At 43.1% G+C, this 22,407-nt stretch overlaps 1 protein-coding gene across 5 annotated transcripts in view; it reads right to left on the reverse strand.

Annotated features, from left to right (window-relative positions):
* The window catches only part of glra3 (glycine receptor, alpha 3), a 47,208-nt gene extending 30,148 nt beyond the window's left edge, over positions 1 to 17,060 (reverse strand). For 2 of the 5 annotated variants that reach the window (XR_014126438.1, XM_027021014.3), the window contains exon 1: positions 16,453 to 17,059. Coding sequence is in view for 2 of the 5 variants with exons in the window: in XM_027021014.3 (XP_026876815.1) it covers positions 16,453 to 16,523 (71 nt within the window). In the remaining 3 variants the exon portion in view is untranslated. Of the gene's footprint in view, positions 1 to 8,617; positions 9,270 to 10,296; positions 10,407 to 16,452 lie in introns of all 5 variants that reach the window. The other 3 variants (XM_081724476.1, XM_081724475.1, XM_081724477.1) reach the window with 3 other exon arrangements.
* Positions 17,061 to 22,407: the final 5,347 nt, after the last annotated feature.

Consider the following 22,407-nt stretch of genomic DNA (forward strand, 5'->3'; position numbering starts at 1 on the left):
TCACACACACACACACACACACACACACACACATGCACACTCACACACACACACACACACACACACACACACACACACACACACACACACACATGCACACTCACGCACGCACGCGCACACACACAAAAGCTTTCCATGTTTCTGCACCCACACTGACCCATGAGGTCTAGCCTGAGGTTCATAAAGCACTTTTTGAAAAAGGTTCTTTTATGAAACCGGAATGCTTTATTACACTGCTGCTTATTTCAAGTCGTGGCTTTGTTTGAGGTTTGGGATGGTAGAGTGCACAGCACAGGGGGTGTTTGTGGTTTGTGGTCTGAGAGCAAAACAGACAAAGTGAATGAGAAAGAATTAAAAAAAGGAGAAGAATAAGAAGGAGGACGATAAGAAGATGATGAAGAAGATGATGATATTTTAAAACACTTAGCTGCCATGTAAATCAGTCTCGATCAGCAGGAATCACCCCGTGTTTGGCAGTCAGGCAAACTACAATTTCCTTCTACCTTTGATGTTCAGGAATAATCTCTTCTCTGAAGGATTATAAGAACTAGATTACAACAAACCTGATCTTGCTGGTGCTGATCCACAAAATACTGATCCAACAGCTCTGTTATTTCAGACACAATTCTACACTTGGTAATGTCTCTTAAAACCGGTCTGCAGTGACTGAGCCAATGCACTGCTGAAAAGAGCAACAGTTACCATATCATAGAACGGCTACATCCCACGACCCGCCATCTTGGTTTAGAACAAGAAGTGAATTGGGGTTTTCAGTCATTTGGAGTCATTTTTATTCACAGGGTCTTCTGGAAATTTCCAGGCAGTAAAAAGGGTTTGCAGGTTCTATCCTAGAATCTTGGGTCCTAATGCACTGCTGGACACATCACGTCAGTGGGAGACTCTGTGTGTACATGCACAGCTTCTCTGACTGCTTTATTTCTGTCCCATACTGACAAGGTTTGTGGGTAAAAAAATATTTGAGCACAAATTGAGTCTGGCTTCACTTCTACTGGCCTTAGTCACATTGGTCTGTCATTGTGACAGGAACCCCCACCTCCCACAAGTCCCCATGCTGTTTATTTGTGTCAAACGATGGCGTTTCCTACAATGATCGTAAGTTTTCTGCAGGCTCACCATGAGACACCATAAAAGAGAGCCTGTCTCCATTATCCTGTGCAGGTGGAGTTCGGGCCTGTGACCAATGTGCAGGGAAAGCTCCAGCGGAGTGTGTGGGGAAGAAAAGAAAGACCACACGACTCGGAACGCCAGTGCGAAGCCACAAACAGGAAGCCACGCGGCAAACAGGAAGTCGCACACCAAACAGGAAGCCACACAGAAAACAGGAGGTCATACAACAAACAGGAGCTTATAAAGCTGTTACCAGAGCAAGGCGTGCCAAGTGTCACAGTACATGTACAGTGTGGAAATAAATAAATCTCTTAATTAATTTGAAATTACTATATTATCTCTAAATATTTCCTCCATTGGAGGCCAACCTATTTATTTATTAATGGAGTTGATGGAATCTGTTTAAAGACCAAGGATAAGAACTGTAACATAAAGAACAGGTTGTTATTCAATTCCAGTTTTACGTTAGGATAAAAAAATTCATGCCAGCATTACACCAGTTCTACTTACTGATCCAGCTACAGGTCTGGGAACAGTGCTGGGTCTGGAGAAAGGGGACACGCTGTTCTTCGGTGACTCCCTGCAGCTCTAGATGTGACATGGTCTTTTCCATAATTCACACACACTGTGGTGCACCCCATAAAAGTGGATCGTGCTTGCAGGCCTCGACACACACTGTGTATCGATTTGCTCATGTTCTTACTGCCTGGTGAAGTAATTCGGTTTGCTTGACTGATCAGAATGATCCTGTCCCACTCATTATGAGTGAGTGTGTGTGTGTGTGTGTGTGTGCATGTGTTCACATGTGTTTATCTGTGTGTGAGTTTGTGTGTATGTATGTGGGTGTTTGTGTACGTGTGTGTGTGTGTGTGTGTGTGTGTGTGTGTGTGTGTGTGTGTGTGTGTGTGTGTGTGTGTGTGTGTGCGTGTCAGTGCTGATACTGACCACCCAAAAGCAATTATGTAAAGGCTTGTGGTCAGCAGTTCTCATAAATAAACATTTCTAATAAAGGGTGTTACATTTAGAGGCTTAAATGATGCCTCCTTGCATTTAATAAGACAACCAACATGGTTTACTTTTGAATAAGAGCCTAATTTTTTCATTAGTTTCTAATTTCTTACGTTAGACACACAGGCACAGCCAAAACACATAAGCTACACCCAGTTCCAGACCGCCAAAACTACACACCCCCATCCACACTACACACAGACACACACATACACACACATACACACACAAACACACACACACACACACACACAGAGAGCTTCTTCCAAATTAAACTCTCTGATTAATGGTTGGTGATTAAACGATTAGCAAAAACCCCTACACTTCCCCTCAGTGTCAGGGGTATTAGTGTAACACAAAATTCTGGGGCCCTACCTCAAGAGGCAGGGTGGGGGCCCTTTTTGCATCTTATTGTTTCCAATGTACGATCACCTCCTGTGGGCACACCCACAGCCCACGACCCCCCACCCCAGTAACTGCCCACTGTGTCCCTCCGCTATGTCAGTGTTAGTGGGTACAGTGTGACTTACACATGTTAGTTTCATGCTTCACTCACACTGATTCAGGTGCCCACTGAAACAGTAAGCTTGTACGTTGTGCATGGGAGCTCGGCAGAGTGTCTGGACTTGTTTTAGGGATCTGCTCAGCTATGGAAGGTCCAGGAACAGCAGCCTGTGCCATTTAAATGCTTTACCGCCGAAACGCTTTCATTTTGCTTATTTAAACAGTACTCACTCTTGTAGACGCAGTGTTTGAGCCCTGCTGGTTTTATCTTGCGTGACAAGCCAATCTGCGCTTTACAGGTGACTCACTTGTAAACATGCTTGTAAATTCTCTTCACTTACACTCTACATCCCGTATATGCCCTGCAGAAAAGGACATACCCTGAATCCACGAAGGACGAGAAAGAACCATGATTCTATCATGATCACTATTGACCTTGAGAGTTCTGCAGCATTTACATAACAGGTTTACAAAATATGTCAAAGAAGGCCTGGGCATTACTTCAAATATCTCATTTTAAGACTGAAAATGTTTTCCGTCAAAGATGTTAAACTGCAGCATACGGAGAATTATCCACTGTGTTGTCAGCAGAATGACAGAGATATTGGGTATGACGGCAACAGTGGTGATTCTTCATTCATTGTGTTGTCATAAATGTTGTATAATATATTATTACTGTATTACTACTCTGATATGATGCTTTACATTTTACAGTGAACTGTAAATTAGATTCCAACACCGCCTCACTGCTGGCACTACCATGGTACGGTGAAGTCAGCTGAATTACTCTACCACGGTGCAGAACTCTGTGTACATGGGGACAGCCATCGCTGGGCCCTTTCATGAGTCCAGAGGGCAGCTGGATGCTTTAATGTGCATTAATCGTATGAACACAGCATACATCCATATATACATGCTTTTATACATGCACCCATCATCCAGACATGACCTACTTTTTAAAAACAGTTTATTCATTAAAAAAAAGCAAACATGGCACAACTGTGCAGAGAGACGACAAGTTCCCTTCAGTCAGTTAACTTCTGAGTACACAGAATTGACCAAAACTGTGAGTCTGTATTTACAGTTACAATGGAGGTACTTAATAACTGGCAACCCAGCAAATACCATTTTGGAGTATATATATATATACATATATATATATATATATATATATATATATATATATATATATATATATATATATATATATATATATATATAAAATAGATTAAGTGGAGTCTACAAATCCATGTAAGCCCAGAAACTGCAATCAACGCTAATCGAATCATCATTAGCCCAATCACTCCTATTAAAGCCCCATTAGCCTAACCCAGTCACATTTAGTCCAATCACCACTAACCCAGTCATCGTTAGCCCAATCACTGCTAGCCCCAGTCACCACTCGTCCAATCACGGAAAATCCAATCACCACTAGCCCAATAACTGCTAGCCCAATCACCGTTAGCCTAATCACCGCTAGGCCAGTGATCGTTAGCCCAATCATTCCTATTAAATCACCATTACCTCAATCATAGTTAACCCAGTCACAGTTACCCCAATCACCACTCAGCCATTCACATTCTCGTCCAATCACCACTCCTCCAATCTCTGCTAGCCCAATCACTACTCTCCCAATCATCATTAGCTCAATCACCAGTAGCCAAAACATGCTCCATCTGTCTGCCTACAAACACATAGCATTACTAGGCTAGTAGTATTGTGCTGCAGTGTGTGTGTGTGTGTGTGTTGTGGAGAATGTCACCTTGTCAGATTCCTCAGGCCAGTTTAACATAGATGCCTCCTGTCTATCACATGTCCAACTGACCACCTCCTTCCCTGGTGACATGCTGGGATGCCCATGGAGCGTGTGTTTGAGGGCTGCATGCTTCCCTCCACCCCCCTTCTCATTCATGCTCCGCTCTAAGATGTGGGTTCAGACTCTCACCTCATGCTGTGTACTTGACAGCAACTGTTGCAGCTACTGCATAAGGGAGGAAGAACATTATAACGTACCTCCCACATCCCTCCACTCTTTCATTTCCCTCTTTTCATTCACTCCCCTCTTCTTTCTCATTCCCCTTCTTCCTCTCTCTCTCCCTCCCTCCCTCTCACTCCGCTTCCCTGTCTCGCTCTTCTGCTGTCTCTCACTCCCATTTCCACTGACTGAGAGAGATTTGCTATATGGACAAGTACCCGCTGTCTCCATTTACAAATTTCAGGTTGTTTCAATACTGTCAGCTATTACAGCACCTGCACATTGGCTGGATGTAGGGAATAATGAGCATGTGTTTACTAAAAGCTTGCCATATGGCAGTGGGACTCTACTGCTTTCTGCAGATACCTCTGTACCTGCTCCCAAGGGCACTTGGAAGAGCTGACCTCATAGAGGAGATGACTTCATAAAGGAGCTCACCTCATAGAGGGGCTGACCTCATTAAGGGGCTGACCTCATAAAGGAGCTGACTTCATAAAAGAGCTGACCTCACAAAGGAGCTGACCTCATAGAGGGGCTGACCTCATAAAAGAGCTGACCTCATAAAGGAGCTGACTTCATAGAAGAGCTGACCTCATAAAGGAGCTCACCTCATAGAGAGGCTGACCTCACAGAGATACTGACCTCATAGAGGGGCTGATCTCATAGAGGTGCTGATCTCAGAGGAGCTGACTGCATAGAGGGGCTGACCTCATAAAAGATCTGACCTTATAGAGGACTTGACCTCACAGAGGAGCTAGAAGAAGAACTGTAAACAGCACACCCCCACACCTCTTATATTAAATAATGCAATACATGTATTCACTGTACCTGCAAAATTTTAGCCATTAGATTGTAACACTCTGAAACAAAGGACGGGACTCAGCCATCTTATTCAATCCATTTTTCTAATAGTCTGTAGTTGAATATAACAATGGGTAGATTGTGCAGGGTATGCAGACATCAATAGCCTAGCGGGGATCAATGCTCACAGGCTGGATAGGTTTCACAGACATCAATACACTCCATCATATCTCCTGAAATGTAATATCCTTTATATCTAGCATATCTCTTTCTTTCTTTCTTTCTTTCTTTCTTTCTTTCTTTCTTTCTCTCTCTCTCTCTCGCTCTCTCTCTCTCTCTCTCTCTCTCTCTCTCTCTCACACACACTCTCTCCCACACACACATCTAATCTCAGCAAAGCATAACAGACACATGCAAGTACACACTTGCATTTGTTTGCAAGGTAAATACCACCTGCAACGTTTGTTCTGGACAATATATACTGTGAGAAATACCTGCATTTTCACTACCATACAGATGTAGGCATTAACCGTTGACGTTCAAAAAGCACGCACAGTTCAACACCTTCTCTTATTGGTCCTGGAACCTGTCATTCATATTAAACATGCCTGGAAACTGAAAATATGCTGCCTCCTTAAAATGTCTGCATCGAAACAATGAAAAGAGACAATTAAATGATAAATAATATTATTATAATAGTAAATAATTTCAGTATCTGATCTGATCACTTCTGTGCTGTCATGATGGTAATTATGTTTCATTTCTGTGGGTGAAAGCTGAAGTAGGAATCTGCTGCTTGTGTTCAGGATTATCTGCTCATTAGATAAGTGAGGTAAAGGTGTACTGTGGTGGTCTCCTGAATAGTCTAACTTCATTTTGATCATGACAGTGGTCAAGCACAAGGTCATGTTTTGTCATGCACTGGATAAATGATTCTGGACTATTGATTATTTTTCTGTAATGTTGTTTGTGAAGAAACACAACAACCTACAAGAAACACAACAACCAAAGCACAGCATAGTTGTTAGGGACAGAACGGGTAAGATGCCCACGGCTAAAGGGAATGCATTTATTTACACAGAGAATGTAGTTAAGAGGGAGAATCCAAAATGCCAGAGAGAGAGACAGTCTACAAATCCAAAATCCAGACAGTATGATACAACTGGGCAAACAAATCCGAAGAGAGAGACAAGAGGCAAAAATCCAAAAACATGACAGGGTTCAAAGCACAATACACAATTTCACAATATAGTGAAAGAAAATGGCTCAGTGAGCATTAGGAAGAGTAGTGGTAATATTTCACAGTGATATAATGAAACAGACAGGTTGGATAATAAGAAACAGGTATAATCAATAGTCTGCTGAGGATGAACGAGTAAGTGATCGGTGATTGGTGGATTGTCCTTCCTTGCTGTGAATGGGATTCTGGGAAATGTAGTGATATTGATTGCTGGCTGAGCTGGGAGAAACTGGCTGCATGACAATAGTAAACACAATGCAGAGTGACGCCATGCAGCCACAATAAAATTCATTTCAACGGGAAGACAGGAAAAAGTGAAGAGAAATGTGTGCACTTTACTCAGCATATGGAGAGAAACAGATCAGCTTGAGGGACCCCCATGCCTACACCTAAGTGCAGATGTATATATCTACCTCTGCTCGTTAGGAGACATCACACTTAATCCCTATTATGAATGTAGGTCACAGAACAGCATGTTGCCGTTAGTTAACTGTGAAATACACACAATTATAAGATTAAAATGCCACGATCTGTAATTAGTTAACTGAAAATGCCTTTGGTTGTAGGGTGTTGATGTTAACTGTGCAGCCAGTGCTTCAGAGGAGGCGTTGCCATGGTGATTAACCGTTGGACAGATCGCACTGTGTTTCTGTGGCACAGGCTGTGAGTCTGTCCTCAAGCACATGGAAAGCATGTCAGCACAATCACGCGTCAGAGAACCTTGCAGAGCACCAGACTGACTCTGAAGAACTAGCGCAGACTGTGAGTGATGATGATCACCTTCTGCTCGTTCACTCTCACCCCTCGCTGCCTGCGTTTATTTACACTCACACACACCGAGCAGACCACAGCTGACAAATGACATGCATATAGACTACACACGTAGGTTCTGGCACTGTGCAAAATAACTCAAAAGGAAACAGCTGTTTCCTGAAGGTCCAGTCTTCTCATGACCAGTGTACTGAGTTCTGAGTGATTTCCACCTTTTCATGCGTAAGGTAACGTCAAGGTAATGACATAAAGCTACAATGTGGGGGGAAGAAAGTATGTAGTTTTAAGATGAATTTAAACTGAACACCAAATCGCAAAACTCTCCCATGGCTGACCGATGACACCAATTCAACGTGCACAATCAGCCAGACTTACACAGACTTACCATGGACCTATAACAACCTAACACAGACCTCACCGAGATCTACCACAGGCTTACCATAGACCTAAAACAACCTAACACAGACCTCACAGAGACTTAACACAGACCTGAGGCTCCTCATCCAGAAGAGGACCTGTGGAAATACACCTCACAGCTGGAGTGTTGGACATCACTCCCAAATGCAGGGTCACCTTAACACACATTAACAGAGTTAACACCTGGGGTCTTAAAGAAATGTCAGTGACATGCAATGATAAAGTCCCACAGGACCCTTCTTGTCCTGTCTAAACAGCTGGCTTGAGTGCCCGTTCCTTTAAATGATAATGAGCCTTCTCACCCTGCCCCCCCCAGGGTGTGCTGATACCCAACTGCCATGTGCTACCATGGCAACAGTTGAACGTGAACCCTGGATGAAACATGATGGTGCAACCACGTATGTTTGAACCTGTCAGACCATGAGCATGAAGACATCCCCAAACAAGCTCAAGAATCAAGGGTACAACCTGATGTTTCTGATTGGGTAGTCATTAAAGTTATTAACTTTATGGCACTTCAACTTTTAAAAAAAAAGTTTGTACATTGTCTAAGGTCAAATATGCTGGCTGTCTATGGCGGCTGTGTTGCAGACAACCCATTGCTAGTGATTCTGTGTGTGTATGTGGTATGTTTATGTCAACAGGCCAATCAGGGGGTGTAGGATTATATGTCATAACCTCATAATTCTTAATATTGTATGATTAACTGATTATTACAGTTTTTAAATATTAACACCAATAATGTTATTAGACTGTTGCATTTGGTGACCTACATTTTGCATGTCGTCTTCACCACACACACCGGTCAAGTCCTCGACTGTAGCTGGGACGTTGCCATCAAAAATAAATGTTATCTACTCAGCTCTTCTTTCCTCTGTGGCAGGGGGCTGATGTAATGATTTCTGCTGGTCTGTGCAGCCAATAACAGAGGAGTTCCCCTGCTTAGTAGTTAGCTTCGAGAAAATTGTGAGAAATTATGAGAAAAAAAGTTTACAAAAGTACTGAAGTTCTCAGTCTGTGAGTGGACATACAGGGGGGGTGGGAGGTGAATAATTCTGATGAGCCTGCACTCGACATAGGAAGGGGAGCCAAATCTGAACGGGCTTGGTGAATCCCAAAAACCTCCCACAAGAAACTGTCTAGCTTTTCTTTTTTTCCACAGTTTGTGGGACAGTAAGCACTCCAGATCCCCAGACGCATGTGTAAAAGCACTGAATATAACCTGTCCCCATTTAACGCCAGGCCCTTTTATCCCTAGATTTGGATTTTTAAAAAAAAGGAATCCACAGGAACATACCTGAACATACCTGTTTTCCCACAGTCCTCAGGAACAGCTGTCAGACGTTGGTGAGATAAAGCCAGTAAATAGATCAGCTGCTGAACTGCTCTGTACTCACAGTTAAAGGTGTTTAGGTAAGACACCATCTGCAGGTATCACAGAGGAGAGTAGCAAATAATAGATCAATTTGGCATGATTGCAAACCCTAGCTGGTGTAATGATTGCTCAGTGCACCATTCATAACGCCTTACACAAAGTGGAAGACAAACACTGAGAGCTCTACACCCTCTCAGTTCTACACCCCCCAGTTCTACAACCCCCCAGTTCTACACCCTCCCAGTTCTATACCCCCGAGTTCTACACCCCTTAGTTCTACACCCTCCCAGTTCTATACCCCCGAGTTCTACACCCCTTAGTTCTACACCCTCCCAGTTCTACACCCCCCAATTCTACACACCCAGACCTCTAACACATGGAACAGACACACCCCAGCTCTGCACAGCCCAGCCATATACACCACACCTCTACACACCCCAGTTCTACACCCCTCAGTTCTACACGCCGCAGTTCTACACTGTCCCAATTTTTTGACAGGTGTCCAGTGTGTCCAGCATGTATCTGAGAGGTCCAGCAATGTCAGGGTTAAATTTTTGGCAAATTCTGTCCAATGGCCTATAGTGCTTCATAATTCATCTGCAGTGCTGTAACTCTTGTGGGTTTCAGAGGAGATTGCCACACCACTTGTGCCAATACGTCTTGGGCCAAGATAAACAGCAGAGGGTTCAAAGTGCACGGAGCTGTGTTCCGCACGGCCCATAGGAAATGGCAGAGAGAGAACATTCATCTGGTGACAGATGGGAAGAAGTTAAATCCTGATGTCGTGGCCCCGGTCATGATCCCCAGATGAAGAAGTCTCACAGAAAAAAACAACAACAATCAAACATCACAAAATTTCAGTGTTGTATATGTGATGAATGACAACATTTTATGTGTAGATAGATAGATAGATAGATAGATAGATAGATAGATAGATAGATAGATAGATAGATAGATAGATAGATAGATAGATAGATAGATAGATAGATAGATAGATAGATAGATAGATGTGTAGTGGGTTGAGAACCTACTTCATGTGCATGTAACAGAATATTGTCAGACATAATTTACACTTACATTTATGCATTTAGCACATGTCCTTATCTGAAGGGACTTGCCATATACTCAGAGAATGAAGGAATGCAACCCAGTAGGTACAGAGTTCAAGATACCACTGAACTGGAATACTGTTGAAAAACGGGGATCAATAATAACAAAATGAACATAAGTGCAATACCCAGTGACAATACACACTGAGAAAAAGAGCATATCTGGGAAAAAGAAGCATAATTGTTTAATTCAGGATGCTACAAGTCAAGAAGATATTTCAATAAGCGCAGGATTGGTGGTCATTTCATTGTAGGCACTGTGAATGAGTTATGAACTGTGAGCCAAAGGAAGAATGATTTGTGTGGTGGACAAATTCTTTTAAATGCCCAAACAGAAGTGTTTCAAAGAGATTGCAGGAGTCCAGGAGATTGCAGTCATTTGCAGTATCCAATAAAAGATAAGAATTTATTCTGTGATCTCCGGCAGGCCTGTCTTGACTCTCGAAATGAAAATAAATATACTTTTGAATAAAGAGGTCACATTCCAAGACCCCATCTTACTCCCCGCAACACTGGGAATCTCAAGAACAATGCAAACTACGTCCATCTACGTATATCCACAACACTAGGACAGGGAGCAGGTCTTCTGTTGAAACCCCACAAGGCCAGCTAGATCACTGTGCACAGGCAAACCTGTGAAATTACAGTTTACTGCACTAACTAGATGTTTCTAATGTCCCCTTTAGACAAACCAAAGTGCTGATTTTATAAGACAATGACAGTTCTCATTGAGTAAGTGTGTGTGTGTGTGTGTGTGTGTACACGCATGCGTGTGTGTGTGTGTGTGATTTTATTAGTCACATGGTGTAATATTTTAAACAAAGGACAAGGGGACAACTATTGGCACCTCCCACGTGCTCTCTCTCTCTCTCTCTCTCTCTCTCTCTCTCTCTCTCTCTCTCTCTCTCTCTCTCTCTCTCTCTCTCCTCCAGTAGTGTGGTTGCCAGCTAGGGTAGGTACAGGACAGGACGGGCAGGGTGGAGATACCACTGAACGCGCCCTCCTTGGTCTTGCCTGCCATCTGATGTCCTGTACGTCATGACATTGACACTGATGTTTGACAATTTCATGCTCTCTGCGGCAACAGCCAGAGTCCCCCAATGCCACCAGCAGGAACTACAGGGACGGGTCAAAGGTCTTCAGCGGCCTTCGGTAACCAATCGCCTACCAAAGCCTCGGTAGACCCGGTAACACCGCAGTGTATCTGCAAACTCCAGCCAGCATGTGCCTTCTCTACCACACCGCTTCTCTATTCGAGCTCTGGATAAGAGCATCTGACACATAGTGTTAATGGAAATGTCACATGCTGAACACTCCAGTGGGATTTTGGCCTGGATACTCCTCTGGACAGGAATTTTATACTGCCTGTTCCGCACTGACTTTAAAAAGTTTTTCTTTTTTACTGAAAAACACGTTAAATCCAAAACAGCAAAAATATAGCATTTACTTTTTGTTTGATCACAGATGAGAAACATTTTCCTAGAGATTTTCCTAGAATTTTGAAGATAGAGTTAGCTCTGTTACTGAAACCACTCTGCATGAATATATCTGCTTGAGATACAGAAAGTTTCTGAGATCAGTTTAAGCAGCTTAGCAATGGCAATGACTCTCTCTCTCTCTCTCTCTCTCTGTCTCTCTCTCTCTCTCTCTCTCTCTCTCTAGCTCTCTATCTCTCTCTCTCTCTAGCTCTCTCTCTCTCTAGCCCCCCTCTCTCTAGCCCTCCCTCTCTCTCTCTCTCTCTAGCCCTCTCTCTCTCTCTCAAGCTCTCTCTCTCTCTCTCTAGCCCCCCCTCTCTCTCTCTCTCTAGCCCTCTCTCTCTCTCTCAAGCTCTCTCTCTCTCTCTCTCTAGCCCCCCCTCTCTCTAGCCCCCCTCTCTCTAGCCCCCCCTCTCTCTATCTCTCTCTCTCTCTCTCTCTCTCTCTCTCTCTCTCTCACTCTCTCTTGATCCCTCTCTCTGTGTCTCCCTTTGCGTCTCTGATTTCTACGAGCCTGGTCAGACTAGGTATTCACGAGAAACAGGAATGGCAGAATAACTCAAATTGCAATCAACAGTTTTCTGACAATCTTATTAATAATGCGTCACGAGCTTACTAGTCTGCCTCATACCACAAAACCACATTTCCAGTATGGCAATCCCACTATTTGTCTCTTCCAACACATCACTCCCAGTACAATGCTACCACTGATACAGTAGGGAAGAACCCAAAACAGGCTTAGGGGAGAGAAATAGAGAGAAACAGAGCGAAAGAGAGAGGGAGGGAGGAAGATGAACGTGTATTGTCATGTGACCTAGTCTCCTACAGCGTGTGTTGGTCCTTGTTTAACCCTCATGTTAAACAAGGGTTATTACATATTATTGATGGGTGCGCCTCATGCTGCTCAACGTATTCAGGACCATTTGATTTCAGTTCATTTAAACTCTATGATTTCATAGAGCAGCCAGCAAGCCCGAGAAGAAAGGCGCACAGGCCAGGACTCCCTGAGAGGATGTGTGTGTGAACACTCGAAGGAGAGCTCAGCACTACACTCCCGCACGGCACACTTCCAAAGACCCGGCGTATGCAAGGAGCAGGAAGGCAGGAACCCATGTCTAGCTCTGGACATTCCCTACAAAGAATGCGGAGATGTTAAGAGATTCCCCACACTAACCGTCATCGGGATTCTTTACACTCGTCATGCAAGACGCATTAATTCAGCATCAAATGGAAACGTGTGTTCAGGGTGTGAAATTGTGCTCAAACTGTGTTTCCCACTCTGCTAGAGAAACTGTGCCGAGTCCTTACTGTTGTTGGCTTCTCACAGTGCTGGCGACAGTGTGAAAGACCTGCCAGTGTGCAGCGGCTCACACTGGGTTGCCCCGTGCTATTTGTATCAAACGAGTTGGCAATGCTCTGTTCCCACAGACGGCATATGAAAATGCACTTTCTCTCTCTGCATCATTCTCAATCCCTCTCTCAACCATCTAACCCTGGGCCCTATTTCTGTTTCTCTGCCTTGGCGTTTCTTTGTTTAAAAAAAATTTGTTTGTGTAGAACCACAGTGGGATCATACGGACAGAATTGGCAAAAATGAGACTTCTCACATGTGTCCTAATTTAAGGGTGGTACAGTCAGCCAAAAGCAGTACAGTCTGTGGTGTCTGTACATGTCTGGAGCAGTACAGTCTGTTGTGTCGGTATCTGTAATAAGGAGTACAGTCTGTGCTGTCTGTACCTGTCTGAAGCAGTACAGTCTGTGGTGTCTGTATCTGTAATAAGCAGTACAGTCCTTGGTGTCTGTACCTGTCTGAAGCAATACAGTCTGTGCGGTTCTCCCTCGCAAACACTCAGACAAACAGAGATGTACAGTTCAGGTTCAGGAAGTAAAAAGTCCTACTCTGGATTAGGTTCCAACTCTTTGTGATTGTTAATTATCTCTGTTAATGGTAAAATTCATAAATCAACTGGATGACACAGACTCCAGGCCAGATTTTAACTTTTTAAATTTTAAAGGTTTACACCTTGGCATGTACTAGGGCTGCGTCTGATCAGCAAATAAATCTATGTTGAATATATGACTTCTGTAGAACATGAACATAAAACATGTTATTTAAAGATTAAAAGATTAAAATGCCACACTGTGAAAGTGAGCACACCTATAGCGTAATGCAAGCTAAATATAAAATTAGACTCCAGGACCTCCACAGCAGCAACCACTGTGGCTGTGACTCATGATGTCTGTGATTCATCCAAAAACAACACAGTCAAGTCCATCTTAGCACAAACTCCCATAATACCATTGTCCTGGGTGACATCTGTCATATGCACAGGCATTTGTTTATATGTATTTGTGTGTGTGTGTTTGTTTGTATGTGTTTATGTGGTGTTTGTTTGTGTGTGTGTGTGTGTGTGTGTGTGTGTGTGTGTGTGTGTATGTGTGTGCGCACGTGCATGTATGAGTGTATGAGTGTGTAATGTGTGTTTGTGAGTGTGTGAGTGTGTGTGTGTGTGTGTTTGTCTTTATGTGAACTGGGTCATATCATCTACAGGTGTGTACAGGTGTTTGCCATGTTTTACTTTTTTTAACTGTGTTTTGTGAAAATATATGAAGCAACCTCCACTTTGCATCACACTGTAAAACTCTCCAGACTCAGCAATAACCAACAATCAGACCAGCACATGAAACCTAATTGCCATGTGTGACTATGCCTAAAGCAAAAGTTCATTCTGCCTTTATGAAGACTGACTTAAACCCATTACAAGCAACAGCTTACCAGATCACCAAGGAGGGCCATGTGAGTGTGCCGAAGAGAGGCTGTAATGGTCCAATGAGACAGAGGTTCTGAGAAGGTTCTCACCACTCACTGGACAAGCTGAAGGGGCATGGCTGTTACTGGGGCGACGTGTATGTAAACAGCACAGCTGGGTCATAGCCACAGACCGCAGTAAGGGATGCACCAAGGGACAAACTTCCTCGTCCCTGTGTATTTGCCAATCACCCAGAGCTCAGCATTTCAAGTTTGATTCTAAAGGGTTTTTTCCCCTTCAGAATAAATGCCTGATGACCTCACCTGTGCTCTGAGTGATAATACTGAATGCTAACTGATCTACAAGTTTTAACACATGCAAAAAAGACTCCAAGCCATACGGGACATTATGCAAATTTCTCTGAAATGCAGTTGTGGTGTGATTACTGTGGGGAAGGATCTCCACCGTCTTCTGACGGTGCTCTGAACATGAGCCTGAGAGGACAGGAGAAATGAGAGGGGGGGGGGGGGGGACGACATCATTAATGCACAGCAATAAACAATTCTCTACATCATCTGTCCATGGCTTGACGGTGGTCCAGCGCCACCTGTGGGTGGGTTTCTGTTCTCGACACCAGTGATACATTACATCTGAGGAATCTGAGGAAATGCTCTCTGTCCCGGGTGGTTTAGGTGGCGGAGGAGACCAGGAGAACAGCACTGGAGCAATTAGCACACACTGAAACTGCTCTGTCTATGCAGACATGGCGTTTCGTAGGAGTCGGTGACCCTTACTCGTGATAATCGTATTAGTTTGGTAAAGTTCAACTCACGTAATAAGGTCAAGTGTAAATAAACATCGCTGACAAGCCACCGCTTCTCCCCTTATAAAACATTAACTAATTCCATGTAATGAAAAAGACTTCAACGTCATGATCAATTCTGTATAAAGTAGTAGTTTAACGACATTAGTGTCGGAAATTCCATTTTAGCACAGTGTCGGAAATTCCATTTTAGCACAGCCGACAGCAGCCTATATTAAAATGTGTGCGCGCGTATCACAGAAGCGCATACACGGAGAGAGAGAGCGAGACAGGTCATTAAGTCTCCATTTCTCGTCCTGCCTTTAATATCTTAGTTCAAACACACCACCACTTAAGGCATATATTAGTAAAACAAACAGTTACGTCTGTCTCTCTTAAACATGGAATCACAGAGTATATCTTGCCATCTACTTTAACTATACTGTATTCTTAAGAAATCTAGAAAATTAGGGTTACTTTGGATTGAATGTTATTGCGATTCTCTAAATCCCCCATATATAATCACATGTAATATGCATAACGACTTCTTAAAGTATTGTTCTGCAAATTATAATGATCACCTGTTACACGACAAAGCGAGTGAAAAAAAACCAAAAAACTTCCGTAATGATTCCGACCTGCATTACAAAACTGGACGAAATGAATGTGACTTCTCTTAAGATATTACACACCGAAGGGGACAGCACAACGTGAGCGCGGAACAAGCCCCAGAGTCCTCGAGCACAGCCCGAACTCTTCAAACAGCAAACCGTGACCGACACGCCGAGAATTGTTCGTGACCTGATATCCGTCTCTTACATCGCCCCCGTAATCTTCGCTGAAAGAGCGAAGGTTTTATACCAGCCAGATAAAATCTGCGGAAGTTGTAAAATTAATCATTCATATAATATAGGAAACGCAAGACTTTTAATATTTTCACTGTTTCTAACTCGTTATAAGAATATAGCATGATATATCAGTTCCTCGAGCAAAGAATGAACGACCATATAAGTAAGCAAATAAAAAACAAACAAACAAATAACAACACAAAACGAGTTTACGTTTCATCTGTTTGAAACCACTGTAACAGTTCTTACCTGAACAAAACTGCAATTTCCCACGCAATGAATCCCCAAAAAGCTACAGAATGCAGCCTTGTCTGAATCATGTCAAGACTTCAGCAGCTGAGACGTGCACTCTGGCGAACACCGCGCACTCTTAACGCCTCTCGCCTTCAGAACCACGGACAGCTCCCCGACAGCCTTTACGCGGTACCGTGGCGGAGCGTCGCGAAGGGAAACGCATAGCAGTTCTAACACTTCTCATAGCCCCGTGGCACCAAAGTGCTACAGAAACAGGCGTTTCTGTAGGGGGGGGGACGAAAACGCAAAAGTGCCCAGATCCGAAATTGCGCGTGGCACAGTCGGACATGTCTCTACAGTCCCCCGGCACGCGCGGCCGTAAGCCCGCCCCAGAGAGCGCATGTGAGTGACAGCGCATTCCTCCAGTCGCTCAGTAAATATGCATGAACCACGTTCGCTTAAATTAGAAAACCTCAGGGGGAGCACCTATCGACAGTTCCCGAGTCTCTTCGTCTCACCCGACGCTTTGAACGCAAGTACAGCAGCTAAGCTCACAGAACTTAAGTGGCGTTAGATATAACGGGACATCGTGGAGCATGTTTAACGAAAGCTTCTGGGCGCATCTACAGCTATAAACCGCGCGCCATTCGCCCACTGCTGCCAACCCCGTCCACAGCGTTTCTAATGTGTGTGTGTGTGTGTGTGTGTGTCCATGTTTATCTGTGTTTATTGACGCGCTGACCCTGTTTCCAGTCATGTGTTATATGCCCGGTTTTGCGCCACCATTCTGGAATGGGACGATAAGCGGCAACGGGCGCGACCTCAAACACACCGCTGGCACAGCGTGGCATCCGGGGCGGGTGTTGTTTATTTTTACGATATTGGTCTCGATAAAAAAAAAAAAAAAATTATATATATATATATATATATATATATATATATATATATATATATATATATATATATATATAATTTTTATTTTTATTTTTTTTAAGACTGGAAAAATGCTCGCTTGTTTGTGCTGTGTGCTGACACAGACCAGCAGACAATCAGTTAGACAGAGCAATGAGCCTACAGATGCAGCTTCTGGAAGTAACCGAAATAATAATCCTCTCATGGGAACTGTGTTTGTTTATCGCAATAAACTCATTTAAAGAGTGTTATTAACCGGGTCATGTTCCCTACGAGAGCTGCCGATTTAAACTGGGTATGAAGTAGGCACAGTGGTCATTAGATCTAGAATCTAATGTAAGGATTACATTGCAAAAAACAAACAAACATATGATTTATATTTTTTATTTTACTTTGGGAATATTAAGTAAATCACCCGATTCTTGGAAATTCAGCACGAATTCTGCCACTCGTTAGAGGTGGTAGTCAAAGAGTGCGCGCGCGTGGGTGAGCGTGAGATGGATGAGAAGCGTGCTGATGTCGGAGTCGCGTGGACTCTGTCAATTACAGGGGCCGGCGCGTGTGCCCTCGGAATAATTTCACCCGCTGCTATTCAGCTGGTCGCTATGCCCTGTCGAAGTGGCTCCGGCTTAATTCTCCAATCAGAGTCTGTAACAAAACAGATAGATGCCAAGAAGTTCTCCAGTGCTCGTGAAAAATGAGAAAATTGGACATTTTAAGTTGGAAACTATGAAACTCAATTTATAAGTGGGAACATTCAAAAGAAACTAATCAAGGAAGCAGTTGGGTGTCCTTTTTCTCAGGATGTCCTTCTCATTCAGTGCTAGACGTTTATTCACTGTTCTAAAAATATATACACAATAAGGTTCTTTAAGGGCTCCTTACCTCACAGGATTTTTAAATAATGAAGTCCTATATTATTTAATATGTAATGCTTTCCGATGTGTGTTAAGATTATGACTACACATATTCAAACCACATGACATAAATGAAGACACTCATCCCCAGTGTAATTTTCCTATTTGTAATTTGCATACGCATCTAGGGAACATCTCTGAATCTAGGGAACATCTATCCAGGGAGACGTGAGAGGCATCAACCCTCGCTCCTTGTGCACCACACATTTATTTCCCAGCCGAAAGGACACAAATGGCATTTGCTGAACAGCTACCATATGCAAAGATTATTATGTATCGGTTGGTGGAGAGGTGAACGACGCAATTCTGGGTTTCTGACCATATCAGCATAAATCTCCACCTTGAGTGTGGTATATTGAATTGGGCCATATTTAGAACTAATATGGGAGAACTCTGAGCAGGAGAAACTGGAGATAAGGCCCCATGTACCTCCATTACACAGGAGAAACGTGAAATGATGCTTGCATAGGTGTTCATATTTGCATGGAAATTTACATTTAAAAGTTCTTAATGGTTGTTTTTTCCAGGGCTGTGTAGCACAATGTCAAAACATAATAGAATATCCAGTGTGTTACCATGATTTAAATCCATGGCTGCTTAATGTTTTATGTTTCCCCCCTGAAAGACTGTTATTTATAACTGACATTCCAATATATGAAGTCGCATCTAAAACCCAGGGAGTAATTCACCTCTGAGCTGAACGTACCCTCCACACTGGAATCTGAACCCAGATCCTGTGTGTCCCTCCTTTACTTCAGCTCACATGCAGCCTGGTGCCTCTTTCAGCATTCCAGGGGGATTTGAAATTTTGAAGATATTCATAGAGGTTTCTTCAAACAGGCAACGGATGGTGTCTTCACACAGGCAACGGGTGGTTTCTTCACACAGGTAACGGATGGAGTCTTCACACAGGTAATGAATGGTTTAATAACACAGTTAATGGATGGTTTCATCACACAGGTAATGGATGGTTTCTTCACACAGGTAATGGATGGTTTCTTCACACAGGTAATGAATGGTTTAATAACATAGTTAATGGATGGTTTCTTCACACAGGTAATGGATGGTTTCTTCACACAGGTAATGGATGGTTTAATAACATAGTTAATGGATGGTTTCTTCACACAGGTAATGGATGGTTTCTTCACACAGGTAATGGATGGTTTCTTCACACAGGTAATGAATGGTTTAATAACACAGTTAATGGATGGTTTCTTCACACAGTTAATGGATGGTTTCTTCACACAGGTAATGGATGGTTTCTTCACACAGGTAATGAATGGTTTAATAACACAGTTAATGGATGGTTTCTTCACACAGTTAATGGATGGTTTCATCACACAGGTAATGGATGGTTTCTTCACACAGGTAATGAATGGTTTAATAACATAGTTAATGGATGGTTTCATCACACAGGTAAAGGATGGTTTCTTCACACAGGTAATGGATGGTTTAATAACATAGTTAATGGATGGCTTCTTCACACAGGTAATGGATGGTTTCTTCACACAGGTAATGGATGGTTTAATAACATAGTTAATGCATGGTTTCTTCACACAGGTAATGGATGGTTTCTTCACACAGGTAATGGATGGTTTCTTCACACAGGTAATGAATGGTTTAATAACATAGTTAATGGATGGTTTCTTCACACAGGTAATGGATGGTTTCTTCACACAGGTAATGGATGGTTTCTTCACACAGGTAATGAATGGTTTAATAACACAGTTAATGGATGGTTTCTTCACACAGGTAATGGATGGTTTCTTCACACAGGTAATGAATGGTTTAATAACACAGTTAATGGATGGTTTCTTCACACAGGTAATGGATGGTTTCTTCACACAGGTAATGGATGGTTTCTTCACACAGGTAATGAATGGTTTAATAACACAGGTAAAGGATGGTTTCTTCACACAGGTAATGAATGGTTTCTTCACACAGGTAATGAATGGTTTAATAACACAGGTAATGGATGGTTTCTTCACACAGGTAATGGATGGTTTCTTCACACAGGTAATGAATGGTTTAATAACACAGGTAATGGATGGTTTAATAACACAGGTAATGGATGGTTTCTTCACACAGGTAATGAATGGTTTAATAACATAGTTAATGGATGGTTTCTTCACACAGGTAATGGATGGTTTCTTCACACAGGTAATGGATGGTTTCTTCACACAGGTAATGGATGGTTTCTTCACACAGGTAATGAATGGTTTAATAACACAGTTAATGGATGGTTTCTTCACACAGGTAATGGATGGTTTCTTCACACAGGTAATGGATGGTTTCTTCACACAGGTAATGAATGGTTTAATAACACAGGTAATGGATGGTTTAATAACACAGGTAATGGATGGTTTCTTTGTGCACAGCCACTGGGCTGTGCTGTATACAACAAACGTAATGGCAGAAATGTTTCGAGGCTTTTCTCTTAATGGTATGAGGTCCAGGGCTGCCTACAAGCCTAAAACGCAATTATATCTATTAAACTATATAAGAGGTTTATTCATCTTTATTAGAAATGCTCAGTCACTGACAACACAGGATGTGTCTGAATAAAGAAATAGTAACAAAAGAGGGGAAAACCTGTGACAGTGCAGTTAGAGACAAAAATGAAGTGTTACATAGATGACCCACGGCAGAGTGGAGAGCCACCAAACACCATGACATGAAGCCCAAGTTACAACCGTGGGGCAGCACATAGAGTTGAATGCAATAAAACTGGAGTGGCATCAATAAAGATTTAGTAAGCTCTACTCAACAGTGAGTGTGGAACATTACAGTAATTACAGTAATATCATTACTGTAATGAATATCAGATCTTTGAATATCAGATCTTTGTGTCTTTGTGTAAAGCACTTTTTTGGCCCTCTCATCAGGCACACCCCCAGACACACACCCCACACACCCCCAGACAGCTGACATTTCTGCTGTGTCCCAGCCTGCAGCACACCTGCACCAGGTGTTCAGTGCCTTGGACAACTGGACCAGGTGTGGCAGGGGATGACATCATGCAAAACAGTGGACTGTATGGAGTCTCTGAGAACTGGTTTAATAACACTAGGGTAAACCATAATGATTTTTGCAGATTTTTGCTGATTTCACAGGTCACTGAGGGGACTTGGAGATATTAAAAGATGTCCATACACAATATTCGTAAACATAGCCGTGGGAGTGTGAGGTCAGGGTCATATTTATTTCCCACTGCCAGTCACATTATGCAACCAGGAAGCAATTATCCACTTCCTCATATATTCTCCCCTCAGACATCTCATCAGCCAACCCAGGCTGGAACTCCACACATCCAAGTGATAAACTTATGTCTCATGTCATTTAACCCATCAGTCACTTCCAGGGTCACAGCACCAACGCAATTAGCAAAGTCCAAAGTCATCTATTCCAGGGCTCTCTGGCATTCAGGAAGGATGTAAGGAGCAGACAAAGGCTACTAGATCAGCTTGGACACACAGAGACGCGTCTTCAGAAGACTGCTGGTGATAGCTGACTGCATACTCCTGCTAGGCAGGGTTGAGTTTCACACCTCTCCTTACTAGCCACGCCCCCCAAGGTCTCCTCACCAGCCACGCCAACAGCTCTCCACATTAGCCCTGCCCCCAACTATCCTCACCAGCCTCGGCCCTCACAATGAGGAGCTGTGTACATCTGCTCCCTATGTCCTTGTTGGAACATACATTTCACCCTTATATGTATTATATATGTATGTTCATATTGCTCACTCCCATTGCTCCAGTGCCAAATGTTACTGAGCTGTTTTGTTTCTGAGCCGTTTTGCCTGTGTGCTGTCCTGTTTTGCGTGATTCTTCATCTGTGCCCCCAGTTTGCCTAGCCTTTGTGCAAGTTCACCAGTGGAATGATCTAGAGCTTCATCGTTTTCAGCCGTACTAGGGTGTCGCTTTGTCCTTCTGCCAGCGTCTTCATTAAAACCTCGACCGTTCTGTGTACTCGAGCTCTGCTCCCTGCTCTGTTCTGTGTGACAGGCATCTTCTTTTTTCATTTCTTACCTGACATTTGGTAGATGACCTGATGTGTTCTAGAGTATGAGAGAGGCATTTGGCAGGGGAGTGGAATTAGATTTTCTATATGGTTTCAGATTCTAATGCAATTTTCCCACAGT

The sequence above is a fragment of the Electrophorus electricus genome, chromosome 12, assembly GCF_041902795.1.
Source record: "Electrophorus electricus isolate QZ-2024a chromosome 12, ASM4190279v1, whole genome shotgun sequence".
NCBI lineage: Eukaryota > Metazoa > Chordata > Actinopteri > Gymnotiformes > Gymnotidae > Electrophorus > Electrophorus electricus.